The 15,640-nt window shown below is 31.4% G+C and overlaps 1 protein-coding gene across 1 annotated transcript; it reads left to right on the forward strand.

Annotated features, from left to right (window-relative positions):
- The first annotated feature begins 287 nt into the window (after positions 1 to 287).
- LOC134722211 (E3 ubiquitin-protein ligase MYLIP-like) lies at positions 288 to 14,411 on the forward strand. Its single transcript, XM_063585819.1, has 6 exons — positions 288 to 496; positions 2,234 to 2,424; positions 6,442 to 6,837; positions 8,729 to 8,985; positions 9,907 to 10,082; positions 10,711 to 14,411. Exons 1-6 carry the CDS (start codon positions 410 to 412, stop codon positions 10,918 to 10,920), a joined length of 1,317 nt encoding a protein of 438 aa, XP_063441889.1. The 5' UTR covers positions 288 to 409; the 3' UTR covers positions 10,921 to 14,411.
- The last annotated feature ends 1,229 nt before the right edge of the window (positions 14,412 to 15,640 follow it).

Consider the following 15,640-nt stretch of genomic DNA (forward strand, 5'->3'; position numbering starts at 1 on the left):
CGGTACTTTTGAAAATCAATTTGAACGCAATGAAATATTTTATCATAGTTGACTATAGTTGACTGCTAGAAATTCAGTAGTACCTGGAAAAAGTATATATTTAGATTATGTTAATCAATTGTATCTGATTTTATGCCTTTATGGGCCCTGTAATTTCGGAAATAAAAATATTCTATTCTCTAGAGAGTATTTGTGACATTTCTACACGTGGTTGAATTGTTGATGTTTTTAATGTTACCGCCTTATCATTATTTTGATTGGATAAAGTGTTCGCGCAGAATCTGTGCTTCTAAAATGAACCTCGGTCAAAGTCCATGTGATCAACGATTCCAAATATAGCAACACGTCCAAGAGATGATTCTAAGAGAAGAAATGACATTTTAAGCGTAAAGAAGAATATTTGAACAAAATGATATTTACAGTAGTGTTACCGAACAGTGTTGTGATTGAAATCGATGTGGATATTCGAGCGAATGGACAAGAATGCTTAGATCAGGTAAAGTCGAACGTGACCTATAAAAATGTATTCCACTTTCTTTGGAGAAAACTTTAAAAATTTCCATTTTTGCTGCAATATTTGTATAATTAATTAATTGTGCTTTGATGATGAATATAAAGAAACTTGTTATATATGTAAAAACGTATTTCTGCTTTGTAAAATGCCGTTGACAAAGGGAAAGTACATAAAAATCGAAGATGGCCATGCAGGGTCCAAAGTCCAATCTGTGATCGGATGTAAACAAAGGATCAATCAACCCGTAGCGGTTACCTGTCAAAATTACCATGTATGTTGTAATCATTATAATTGATTACATTTCTAAGACATTTCATCCGATTTCGAAGATTTGTTTGTAATAGACTAATTTCTTTGTGATTGACTGAGGATGGTTGATGCAATAAGAAGCTTTGACTTTCTTTGATCAGCTGACTTGACAAAAGAAAAATCAATACACAAAAGTATAAACAAGTACATGTGTATTGGGTTGTCCTATAAAAGAAAAATGTGTTGCTAAAACTGAAAGAAAAACAATTTTGCAACATAAGATTTAAAGTCAAGATATGAAAAGATAATCATGATAATACTAATTTAGAACAGAAAAAAAATATTATTTTGTACATTTTTTATCATAAAATAATTATATTTTTAATTTTGACCAAAAGATAAAAACATCTTTCCAAGTGAATGTATATATTATAAAATGTGCAAACTATTTTATGTATTGATTAATTATGTAAATTAATTTGTTTAGTTTTATAAATATCAATTGTATGACTACAAAACTGGAATAACCAGTCCAATAACTATTCAGATTCTTGTGAGATAATCATAATATTATTTTACAGAATCATTGATTTATTGACAATTATTTTTACTTCCAATTCTGTAAAATGATTGTATCTGATAGCAGATGACTTTCTGGCATTATGCCATGGGTTGCAAGGTTATATTCTGGTACTCCTGGTCATTGCCAAACTTTCTGTTACATGTAGCTTTCCTCAGTATTTTTTTAGGTGCAAATTATATATGGACAGGGAGACTGGGTAATTCTTTGGTAATTACAGCAGCCTCCTTCTAATGATGATTAACATGTATATGCTGTTTCTCAGTTACTGAACTGTAGTAAGATTGAATATACTATAGTTCAAGTAGAAAACTAGTTGTTCTTACAAAAATCTGGGTAGTTAGTAATTTGATTTATTGTACCAAATTTACTATAACTAATAAGGCATTTATGAAACCTAAATAGTTCACACAATGCTCATTATCTAAAGTTGTACTTGTACGTGTTACAGTAAGTAAAAACTCTGGTTTTAGTGAACGTCATTTGTGCGTTTAGGGGCGTCGTCACTTCCGTTCCAATGTTGAGCGAGTGGTTGGAAAAATATAATTCTATATTGTACGAATTATTCGGCAAATTGAATTATCAAAATTGACAATCAGCACAGCTGTCATTAGGGAATTTTTATTAAGTACCTACGGAATAACAATTATTTCTAGTTTATCCTGCACAATGACGATCACTAAGATGCTTGATGAACGATTATAGTGCAGGGATACAGGCGACCCCCTCTATTTGGTAAATGACGTCATAAAGGCACGTATAATTGACGAGTTTTTCCCGGTGACGGATGAACTCGAAAGTGGTCTATTCAATAATATTTTGATTATCTTTTATTTATATCCTTTCAATTTTGTAACACATTGTAATGTATTTAATTTTTTATTAATTAGGTTTGCCTGCATCTTGGAATTCTTGAATATGACTATTTTGGCTTACAATTTAGTGGCAATAAAGGAGAAAAAATATGGCTGAACATGAGGAACAGAATTAATCAACAAGTGTCTGAAATGAGGGCTCACAGATTTCATCTCCGTGTCAAGTTCTACATACAACCCCATCTTCTGTTACAGGAATCTAGCAGGTAGGTGGTCAACTTGGTTATACATTATGTATATTATGTATGTCTAAGATTATTTTGTTGACAGATTCACAGGGGGTTCATGGTCATAAGGCAGTCTTTCCATCAACATGCATTTTACAAAGTTATTTACAAAAATGTATCTTGCAGAAATTTATCATCTGTTTTTGGATTGAACATGTTGAAAGCAACATTGCAACCATTTGCCTATTATTTTCATCTATGTGATAAAATTGAGAATGGAAATGGGGAATGTGTCAAAGAGACAACAACCCGACCAAAATAAAAAAACACAACAGCAGAAGGTCACCAACAGGTCTTCAATGTAGCGAGAAATTCCCGCACCCAGAGGCGTCCTTCAGCTGGCCCCTAAACAAATATATACTAGTTCAGTGATAATGAATTTTTTGTATACATTGTATGTACATGAACTGTACGTGTCAAAGCAGCTATCTTCTCTGTACATCAAAACAAGTACAGGTTGTATATGTATATGTCCTATATCAGCATAGTCTGTTTGTATAAGTTCAGGTTGTCTCTTTGGTGGGGAATAGGTCAAATTTCCCCAAAAAATAATTAGACATTCACCAGTAAAACTCTCATTATACCACTCAAGTCTTTCTATGTGTCTCACTGGTTGTTCTTGTTGGTCTTTAGTGTACATGTACATAATTTGTCCATCTGTCACTCAAATCTGGCCATGCTTGTGAAGTTGTGGTCATCAGACTGAAAGTTCATTTCTGAGTAAAATTCTTAAATCTGTCACATCTTCAGTTGCAAGAATCTGGGACTCTACATGGTACAAATGTAATATTTGGCCTTACTTAATGGATCTCACCCCTATCAAATTTTACATAAAACCAAAGTTGAACATGATGAAGATTAGTTTATAGAAACTGTTAGTCTTGTAATTAAATTTCATATGTGGGGTAAATTCTACATACAACCTTTAAAATTTACTATGAGTATGACACATGATTGTGATGTAGTACTTAGGTGGTTTGTGATTCTAAAGTCCAACCGGTAAGTGGTGCTTATCCCTATGTCAAGTTCTAAAACATCCTTTAATTTTAACTATACATGCTATATGAGTATACATGTATGTCACAAACTGTACATGTGATGTACTACTTAGATGAAGCTTGTGATTCTTTGTGAAGTCTAATTTGGTACTAATAATATGTCAAGCTCTATGTACAGACAATTAAGGTAAATCATTGGTTGTGGTATGAAGTCAGAAGAACTGATCATTGCTGATGTAATAGCTTAATAAGTCAGACCTGACTACAAACTATGAAATGAATCTGTCTTCAGAACAAGATATTGACTTCCAGTAGAGAGAGGGGGTATGAGGGGTCCTTATCCCAAAATCCAGGGCTAAAAAACACCCTATCTCAGAGTCCCCGATAAAGGTCCTATCCCCCCTCAGTAGACTTCCAGTAGAATATTTGAATCATAGATTGTATACCTAATTATCTGTGGTATAGCAGGTCCTAAAGTGCTTGTAGTTAGTTTTCTTGGTAAATGATCCTGATGTAAATTTTAAGTTATTCATACATGTAGAAATAAAATGTTTAATCTAATATTGTACTATATTATCAGAATTTAAATTAAAACATTGGGCAATGCATGCCCATGTCATTCTATGTAGGTGTCTTCTCTTGTCATGTATTGTTCATCTGTCATTGTATATATTATCTTTATATACCTGATGAAATTTCTTCCTTGAAATGACATAATTATTATTTAAACACTACAAATTATTGGAAAAGCCAGTATTTATCATCAATATTCATTTTCAATAATAAATTAAAACGCAAAAGTCTTAATTATATTTAGACATGTACAGGTAATCCAGGTAAAAGAAATGATCAGTCAGCCATTTTTAAAAGTCAATGTTTCAATGGAGGTGACTGAACCAAAGAATACATGTACTTACAATTATAATACTGCGTTTGATTAGTCAGTGCCCTATAAATAAATGTACATGTAGGTGACTGACCCAAATCTTATCCACAACGACAAATCTTTATTTAATAGAGTGGTTTACATTGTATAAAATGGTTCATGGTCAATTTATTAATATTCTATGTGCAATCCTGTGTAAATTTAACTGGCATGTCCTGTGTGACGATGTCAATACAATATTTTATGTCAATGATGATACATAAAAATAGAAATAGATATCTATGTTATTGAATATATTTTAAACAAAAGAGGAACAGCATATTTAACATGTTGAAGTTCTAATCCTAGATGGTATATAAATTAAAATCAGCCAGAGAAAGCAAAGATCTGTTGCAGACAGAAATATACATTGTATATGTAACTGGAAACATAAAGTTTGATAAAACTGAAAATATCAATCTTTTTCAAGGTTTGGCAAGGCAAAACTTAATGATTGACAAACTGACAATAGAGGCTTAAAACATGTTATACACAAACAATCATGACATTGTATGGAAAGGAGGTATGAGTAGAGACTGCAGTGCAAACACTGAACCTTCATAACTGGTCAAATTATTCTAACCTTTCAAAAAAGTGTTAATTTCATCAAAATATAAACTTTTTGATATAATCAGAACACTTACGTTGTCATAAACAAGATAAATAAAACAGTAAATTTGGTCTTAAATTGACTTTTTGGGCTAAATACATGTAGACAAAAGTTCAAGCCTTACACTAAAAGATGTTTAAAATAAAACACATTAGCAAAAATGTCTTTTTATCGGGAAAGTCCTTGGTCATACATGTACCTACAAGTAAATAGTATTAATTTTTATTGCAAGATCTCAAAATTATACCACTTAATGCATGAAGTTTGAAGCCCAAATATAAATATGTCCGACAAGATTAAAAAAAAATATAAATCGTGATGTTTAACAAAGTAATGACTAATGTTTTGTGAACATTTGATATGTCTATTATGTTAGTTGTTAGATACATGTACATGTATATTATTCTTGTTTTATTTTCGATTTCAAGGGACCAAAAAGTAGCCTTATTGTAAATAAGCTAACCACATACATGTATATGCTACCACTTTTAAAGAATGGTAGAGTTTGCTGTCTTTTGGTGCTTGTGATATAAGTTCATGACGCCTAAGCGAAGTTTTTGATGTTTGACAGGACTTTGAACTTGTTTATCAAAATGTGACTATTGTTGAATTTAATGTAATTTAAGTTGAAGTGCTTTGAAGGATACAAATTATTAGTCATTATATGGTGAACTACAAAAAATGTACTTATTTTGGATTGTTGTCAACATTTGAGTGTTTTTGAAAATAGAATTGTGCAATTTGATGCAATAAATTAAATGATTTTAAACAGTTTCAATCGGTTATTTGTTTAATTTAAGTTTTTAAAATAGATTGATGCAACAGCAATAAACATGATAACCGTTATATTGTTTTGGTTAAACAAAGACTGTTTACCTATTTTGTGATTTAAGAGAGATAATAGAAAGTAGAATTTTCATAAGTATAAGTACTTTGTTTACAACATTTATAAAAATAGAAAGTTAATTTACATGTAGGCTTTAAGTGCATTTTAAAACTGGGTAAAGATTAAAGTAATTTAAACAACAAAAGTATAAATCAAAAGTATATATTTTATAATCAAAACATGAATTTCCATGTTTACATTCTGTCAAGCCAAGGATCTACAATAGCAGCAAGTACATATCACTGATTAAGAGTGGGGCTATATAGCAAGCACCTTGTCTGGCCTTCTGTCCTACCTATGTTCAAAATATATTTCTCTCTCACCATTCTCAGATAGTACTGAACATCACAGAGACTTATATCTTTAAAATGACAAAAGCTATCAATTTGACAGATTTGTAGCACACACTTTTTTGTAACATAATTATAATGTACATTGTGACTTTATACGTAGCTTTTGCTATGATTGTAATGTTGGATTTATATGTACAGGATTTCATGTACATGTACTGTATGTCCAATGTATACAGAGTAACCAATGAATTTGTGTTGACATCAAAATTTGTATCTGTTTTCAGGCATCTGTTCTACATACAAGTTAAACAAGAAATCCTGTTTAAGACCCTCCATGTTCAAGACGAGACGAAGCTTGTTACGATACTTGCTTTGATAGCTCAGGAAGAGTTTGGTGATCATGTATCTAATCGTTTACATCTGCCTGGCTATGAGACTTTCTTAGAGAGGATCTGTCCTCAAAGTGATCCAGACTTTCTGAAGAGTGTAGCCAGTTGCCATTCAGAACTACGTGGTGTGTCTTCCCAAAATGCAGAGTACAGAATGCTGCAGGAAGCTTCAACACTAGAGGATTATGGGATGGAAAAGCATGAAGTAAAGATGGACAGAAAATTGATGTCAGTTGGTGTAGGTCCCGAAGGAGTGTTTATATATGACAACCATATGGAACTAGTAGATCGGTAAGTCAGTAACAACTTACTCTTTGTGCTTATCATGATTCAGCCCAGTCTGGTAGTTCAGAGGTCCAATAATTAAACACCCTTTTTAAAAAACATTCTTTAGAAACTGCAATACATTGTAAATAAATGCACAGAATAATTTCTGAATATGTACTATTTTTGTTAATGCGAATAAAAATAAATATTAATGCAACTCCTTGAGTATCCCGATGTGAAGAACTTGCATTCTAATATCTGGTAAATATATGTGTATTTAGCTCTAGGTGGTTTCTGGCTTAACCCAAATAAAAGGCTGTCAGGTTATGACTTTGAACTGCTTAGATCAGATGCATGGCATTTGTATACATAATTTTGATAGAGACAGTATTGACCATTGATAAATTTATTTTCCAGAATTGAATACCCAATGATCCAGAGTATTGACCATTGATTAATTTATTTTCCAGAATTGAGTACCCAAGTATTGACCATTGATTAATTTATTTTCCAGAATTGAGTACCCAATGATCCAGAGTATTGACCATTGATTAATTTATTTTCCAGAATTGAATACCCAATGATCCAGAGTATTGACCATTGATTAATTTATTTTCCAGAATTGAGTACCCAATGATCCAGAGTATTGACCATTGATTAATTTATTTTCCAGAATTGAATACCCAATGATCCAGTATTGACCATTGATTAATTTATTTTCCAGAATTGAGTACCCAATGATCCAGTATTGACCATTGATTAATTTATTTTCCAGAATTGAGTACCCAATGATCCAGTATTGACCATTGATTAATTTATTTTCCAGAATTGAATACCCAATGATCCAGAGTATTGACCATTGCTTAATTTATTTTCCAGAATTGAGTAGCCAATGATCCAGAGTATTGACCATTGATTAATTTATTTTCCAGAATTGAGTACCCAATGATCCAGAGTATTGACCATTGATTAATTTATTTTCCAGAATTGAATACCCAATGATCCAGAGTATTGACCATTGATTAATTTATTTTCCAGAATTGAATACCCAATGATCCAGAGTATTGACCATTGATTAATTTATTTTCCAGAATTGAGTACCCAATGATCCAGAGTATTGACCATTGATTAATTTATTTTCCAGAATTGAATACCCAATGATCCAGTATTGACCATTGATTAATTTATTTTCCAGAATTGAGTACCCAATGATCCAGTATTGACCATTGATTAATTTATTTTCCAGAATTGAGTACCCAATGATCCAGTATTGACCATTGATTAATTTATTTTCCAGAATTGAATACCCAATGATCCAGAGTATTGACCATTGCTTAATTTATTTTCCAGAATTGAGTAGCCAATGATCCAGAGTATTGACCATTGATTAATTTATTTTCCAGAATTGAGTACCCAATGATCCAGAGTATTGACCATTGATTAATTTATTTTCCAGAATTGAATACCCAATGATCCAGAGTATTGACCATTGATTAATTTATTTTCCAGAATTGAATACCCAATGATCCAGAGTATTGACCATTGATTAATTTATTTTCCAGAATTGAGTACCCAATGATCCAGAGTATTGACCATTGATTAATTTACTTTCCAGAATTGAATACCGGTACCCAATGATCCAGTATTGACCATTGATTAATTTATTTTCCAGAATTGAGTACCCAATGATCCAGTATTGACCATTGATTAATTTATTTTCCAGAATTGAGTACCCAATGATCCAGTATTGACCATTGATTAATTTATTTTCCAGAATTGAATACCCAATGATCCAGAGTATTGACCATTGATTAATTTATTTTCCAGAATTGAGTACCCAAGTATTGACCATTGATTAATTTATTTTCCAGAATTGAGTACCCAAGTATTGACCATTGATTAATTTATTTTCCAGAATTGAGTACCCAATGATCCAGAGGATTGTCCATGATGCCTGTTCTTGTTTCATGTCTGTGTATACTGAAGAGATGGAAACACGTCGGATTGAGGTCCGTCTCAGAACTTTACGAGCTGCCTCTTGTTTGTACCGTTGTATAACGGAGATGCACTCTTTCTTTCGATGTGATACAGTTAACAGTGAAGTGTCATCCCAAACCTATCGTGATCTCAAAGGACTACTTGCATCTTTGTTTAATGAGAACACCACAACTGGTAAATGTTCAATCAGTAGCTTTAATTTATAGATGACAATTGATTTTGCAAATATTTTTGTGGAAGAAAGGAAATTTACATTTCAGTTCACCATGTTATTATATTAGATAGGTGATTTTCTTTAGAATAAATTTATCAGTATTATTAATTTGATTGTCATTTTGCTGTAAACAGCCAAATATTTAAAATACTTTTAAGAAGATTTTTATTGACTTTTTGTGAATGAATAAGTACCTATTATCAGGTTTTCTGCATGTTGATATAGTAAAATATCAGCTGAGAGACATAATAAGAAGTTTTTTGTCGAGTGAGCGTAGCGAACGAGATCAAAAAGCCTTCATATTATGTCGAGCAGCTGATATTTTACAATATCAATATGCAGATAATCTGATAATCGATTTATCGGGCTATATTTGCGTGTTTCAGAAGTGTTTTCTTTGTTTCACCAGCACACAAAAGATGACTTGATAAGTTCAGGTCAAAGTTATTAACGTCGGTTCAAACATTGTGATGTCGCTGATATGTCCGGGTCAAAGTTATTAAGGCCGGGTCAACGTATTTGACGTCACAAAGACATGATACGGAATAATATTAAGAGCTGAGCAGAGTGATATAGACAGTGGGACGACCGATAAAAGGAGATATGGGATAAACCTCAATGAGACAGCAACCCAACATCACAAACAACAACAAAAAACTAGTAGTCAACAAAACATCTTCAACAATAAAAAGTCTTACTATACTTATTTACCGCTTATTGATGGACCTGTGTGAAACAAAATCTCATACACAATTATAAATTGTGTTAGACAAATCAACACATACAAAGTCTATACCTCATTTATAACCTTGAAAAAGGCTTGTACAATCAAATACCCAAGTATGAATCTTTTCCAATGTTTTATTTGTCTATACCTGCAGGTCAAAACTATGTTTTTGATGTTCAAAGAACTTGGCGAGAAGCATATGATAGCACTAGACGAAAACTAATGAAAGAAGCAGCAAATCAAAGCTTACCTCCCCCTGATAAGGAAGAAATGGAGGATAGTAGTGAAACACACATTCTTCCCAAAAACCACGAATGTCAGGACGTTCAGGTAATTTGTTATTTCTGAAATGTGTAATTGTGGGTCATTTCTAATTGTAGACTTAAGATACAAATGTAGAGATAATTGTAGATTATCTTTGATAATCTCAAAGAGATGGCTTTTCTTGCTTGAGCCGTGACAGCAAAAGTGAGAAAAGCAATCAAGTTGAGATGACCAATGATAAAATGTTTATGGCTATTTAAACCTATGACCCCCTTAGTTTCTTAGTAGAGATAATTTTTCATATCACTCTACTGTGCTGGAAAGGAAATAATCAATCAGTAATTAGATGTCAAAGGCAAATTTCATGAAATAGTGATAATGGGTGAATATCAATAGCCTAGGATATAAATATTTAAAACCAATGTCTTTAGATTAGTTGTCTGAAAAAAAGAATGCTTAATCTGCCAACATATTTGTTATATGTACTTATATACGTTCTTTCTTTTCCAAGATGGGTTAAATGATCTCTATGCCAGTCTTAAATTTTATCACAATCCTGATTTCTTGACTTGAGTAATTCCATAATGATTTGTTGCTACTTTTGGGCTGGTAAAAGCTGGTATGAAATATTGGAATCTGAATTAAATCTAGGAATAACTTGTAACAATTTAATATATATATATTTTTCTTTCAGGTGTTGAAAGCCAAGTTAGAAAAAATCCACGAATCGTTTCTGTGTAGTGTGTGTATGGACTGTGATATATCAACAGCTTTTTGTCCGTGTGGTCACATGACTTGTTGTCAGAACTGTGCGTCCCGGTTAGACGAGTGCCCATTGTGTCGGACAAATATTCAAAATGTTCAGCCTATTTTTTTGCCCACAACGTTAATACAGAAAAGTTGATGAAAGCTAAAGGTTGTGTTTTGTTCCGGGAACTGTGCAGATATAGAAATGGCAATAGAAATGGCAATATTATATGTTAAAACAACACCATTAGTTAAAGTTGACACGTGTGTGTGGTACAGTTGATCTGTTTACTGGTGCATCATTCATGTATATAGTTCAACCATCATTTAACATATGTATATACATCATTAATTGTTAAATGTTCCAGGTTTTATCATCACCAGAAAGATGTAAATATTTTTATAGAAAGGGCAACAAGCAATGCAATAATTGATATCATTTTATTTCATGTTGTTTCATTGTTGATATTAAGTATCATACATGTACAGTACTCATTGTTTAGTATGGTTCTATGAATACATACATAGTATCATTATACATAACGTTCATGTTGATAAGGTTGGATGGTTTACAATTAATTGAAGAGATTTGTGAAAAGAGGACCAAAATTATAGAAGATAAATAAATAGGCTTTCGGTTGTATGCTATTGATCAAACATTCAAATTAGAAATATTATAAATGAAATTCTTCTCTCATGTCTTTTGTTGCATTCATCTAAAAGAGAAAGTGATTGATTTATATAAGGTCAATGATTGTACTCAATTACTTTTGTTATGAAACTTGAACCTGGCAATGACAGATATCAAATACAAATTTTCTTTTAATCTTGGTTTTAATTTCGATTGTCTAAATAGTAAATTATCATGAAAATGATTTGATTTTAAATATAATTTTAAAATCAGAAATTGAAGAAAAAAAATAAGGCAAATTCAAATAAAGGTGTAAGGAAGTATGCAGGAAATTACGTACTATGACTTATAGTCTGCACTTTAATGTTCATTCATTTAAGTTCGACGGAAGTTTGTCATATAACCACAAGTGTGGGCAGAGATTTGTTTTTTTCGAAATAAAAATATGTATTGTGATATTTTCAACCATCAAAATTTTGAGATTAAAAGATTGGATATGAGTCAAATCAAATTTAATTTTATATTCATACCTTGCCTTGTTTTCTGACCATTGGTCAATAGACAAGCATTTATTTTGGACATTATATAAATTGAAAGTAAAAATGTCTTATAAAAGTATTGTATTTATTTTTAGCACAGGTCCTTTTATGTTCATTAGTTTAAACTTGTTAGTTATAATTATGTTTTTTGTACATCAGCTTGTCATCAAATTTTATTTATTTTCATGATCTGTACATATTAACTTTATTTATTTTAATTTTTGTCTTGCCAATTATAGATAATGATGAATTATCTCCCTTGTTAGCCCCAGGTTATCTCCCATAGTTGATGTACATTCCAGATATTTTAAAGAAAAAATTGGATAAAGTATTTTTGTTTTGTTTCATATTTAAAATTCACCCAGTTGAATGTTTTTTATCTGGATTAAACTTTAACCAAACCTCCTGTTTGTATGCTCTACTTTTAATTGATGGATTGTAAAGAAAAGGTAAATAAAATCTTAGCAATCTCAAACCCTACTATGTGAAATAAGGGGAAATATAAAGAATTTTGGTTGGCAAAATACTAAATTGACTTTTGATCATTAAATCTGAATAACTTAGACCAGTAATGAAGATATGGTAATCATACATACAGTGTTTACATATCATTTTCAATTTGTATCATAACAATTTGTAAATTTAAGATGTAGTATATCCTTGTTTGCAATATTCCAAGTGATTCAAATTTAAATTTTAGAACTGCCATTCCAATTAGAATACCTCACTTCATATTTTATTTTGTTCATAAGGCTTTGTATCTAGTATTTTTGACTAAGGTTCAAAGTCCACACTAATCAGGGATGATTCTGCTTATCTGTACATGTGTTGGCTATCTTGTCAAACCACGTGCAGAAATTGTCAGTTTTAGCAATCTAAAGATTTTAATTTAAATCTGGTTAATAAAGAGATTTACTTTCACATCAATAGACTTGATCTACCATATTTTAAATTTATATACAGTAAAAAGAAATCTACCAAAAACTAATTAATGAAAGATGTCAGTGCTGATATTTTCATTAAGATTGTTGATATTCAAATGGTTAATTTCTACTATTTGTTGCCCAATTGACTAGATGGCTTAGGTCCCATTTGAAAGAAAACAAATATCCTTTAAATGATTCTTTATAAAATTTGAGCGTGTTTAACTTACAACATAGTGAGACATTATCAGTTAAAAATGTTTTTCAGACACAAGATCTTAAAAGTACTGAAAGCATATTTTTGTAATTAGATTTTATTTCTTTTCATTTTAGTTTCATTTTAATACATTTAAGTTGTATTTGTTGGGAAAGCAATAATTGATGTCCTCACCTCCATAGATAGATATTATACATTTTATTTTTAAGCTAGCAATATGATTATTTCACTTACCATGCCTACATTCAGTTTCAAATACCTTGAAAATGTTATCACAATAAATGTCACTTACATGCAAATTAGTAACCAAAATTGTTTAGTTCTCAATCTCTACACTACATCTCAAGTGGTCATTTCTACTTGTCCATGGTCGGAGTGGACATAAAATGGACAGAGCTTTTAGATGACCCCCTGTGCAAAACTTATGACATTTCTTTTCTGTCAGTACCCCAAGGGGAAATGATTAATGTATTTTGTATTCAATAATTTTCCAAATCTGAGGTTAAATACTGGTAGAGTAGGCATGCTACTTGATGGCTAGGTGGAAATGTTCTCTTGAGGTGTAGTGTAAGTCGGTCAGTTTAGTTCAGCAGAATAGCTATAAGAACACTTTTGACATTTGCTGTTCTCACAGAAAATACAGAAAATAGAAAACATATGTTAACAATGATACTGTTAATTCAGAATAATGGGAGGTACTAATATGTGTGTATGCCATGATTATAGAGGAGCAATAGATTTTAAAGTCTAGCAAAGTATGATATACCTATAGGCTTGTATGCAAAATTGGACAAAGTTATAAAATCAAATTTCCACAAAAATACAATTTTACCTGAATCTTTAAAATTTGGTACCCACTAAAATATATTTACATGAAATATTTGGTAAATGAAAGGTTAATAGTATTTGTCAATTTTTTCCCCCAAGTTGTAACTTATACATTGAACACACTATATATATTGCAACGATAGTTTGACTGAATTTGATTGTATCTTGTACCTGCTCGCCACTAGATATAATTTTCAGGAAATGATCTGAATTATTTAGAAAAAGTATTTACTGGCATGATCTGTATTCACGATACTTGTTGAAATTCAAATTCTTGAATCCTGTGACTCCAACCGGTGATATTTCTTGAAACTTCAATGAATTGTTAAACTGTGATTCTGATAAAAGTTGTGGCCTATAAGTGAAGTTTAATTGCATATGAATATGCAGCTAGTATGAATTAAAGATGTGTCTTGAATAAACAGTGATAAGAATTATTATTTTTGTTTAAGATTTATAGATAAGAAAGTCTGTAAATGTTTTAGAGAAAAATAAAGGCTATTTTCTGTATGTATATGTGTTATATTTGTTTAAACCCAATGAATTTGAGTAGTAGTATCATAGATTTTTGCTGTTCCAACTATCTGAATCTGTTTAACTTAATTTGACCCATCTGTGATATAAAGAATAAGGAGGTGTGGTAAGATTGAAACACTTTGTCAACCAGGGTTGAAATGAAAAGGATGTAAGCGATTATAGGCATCTGAATCGCCTTCAACAATGAGAAAAACCCACACCTTGTGGTTGGCTATGAAAGGCCCTGACATGAAAAATATCAACAATTTAATTGAGAGACTAACAACCGAATTTATAACAAAACATTTTATGAAAAACGTATATGACAGACATAAACCAACAACATACACTGAACTTCAGGATCCTGACTTTGGACAAGCACAGACAAGAATGTGGCAGAGTTTAACATGTTTGAGGATGCCAAACCCTCCCCCAAATGAGGACAGTGGTGTAACATTAGAACATAAGAACAAACTAAAAAGTCAGTTGAAAAAGGCTAAACTCATCAAATGGATACAAATAAAAAAACATCTAACAAAAACACAGAGGGGAATTGAACAGGGTACTGGTACATCCCAAAAACAATCGGTTCAAAGCCAATAACAACTTATAAAAAAACATCTAACAAAAACACAGAGGGGAATTGAACGGGATACTGGTACATCCCAAAAACAATCGGTTCAAAGCCAATAACAACTTATAAAAAAACATCTAACAAAAACACAGAGGGGAATTGAACGGGGTACTGGTACATCCCAATAACAATCGGTTCAAAGCCAATAACAACTTATAAAAAAACATCTAACAAAAACACAGAGGAGAATTTACAGGTACTGGTACATCCCAAAAACAATCAGTTTAAAGCCAATAACAACTTATAAAAAAATCATGTATCTTGCACCAAATATCATTTATTACACATCCAACATCCAATGGATTTAGTATCAATAGATTGTAGTACAGTGGATGCATATTTGTGTAATATTTAGCGTAGCTTCACCTTGTAAATCATCTAAAATTCATCGTGGAGTTTTCACATGTCTTGTATATTACTGGAATCATGCTGAAATTCTATAAATGGATACTAAGAAGTGAGGTTAATGTCAGTAAGAGAGCAAAACAATCAAATAGAGACATCGTTTGCGGATGAAAACTATTTTGGTGAGTTCAACTTTACTACTGTAAATTCAGAAATTATTGCGATGTTTTTATTATTGCGAAAA

Source organism: Mytilus trossulus, chromosome 6, assembly GCF_036588685.1.
Source record: "Mytilus trossulus isolate FHL-02 chromosome 6, PNRI_Mtr1.1.1.hap1, whole genome shotgun sequence".
Taxonomy (NCBI): domain Eukaryota; kingdom Metazoa; phylum Mollusca; class Bivalvia; order Mytilida; family Mytilidae; genus Mytilus; species Mytilus trossulus.

Coding starts and splice junctions, on each gene's coding strand:
- LOC134722211 (XM_063585819.1), top strand. CDS start 410: ATGATATTTACAGTAGTGTTACCGAACAGTGTTGTGATTGAAATCGAT. Junction 2,425..6,441: donor CTGTTACAGGAATCTAGCAG/GTAGGTGGTCAA, acceptor ATCTGTTTTCAG/GCATCTGTTCTACATACAAG. Junction 6,838..8,728: donor CATATGGAACTAGTAGATCG/GTAAGTCAGTAA, acceptor TTTATTTTCCAG/AATTGAGTACCCAATGATCC.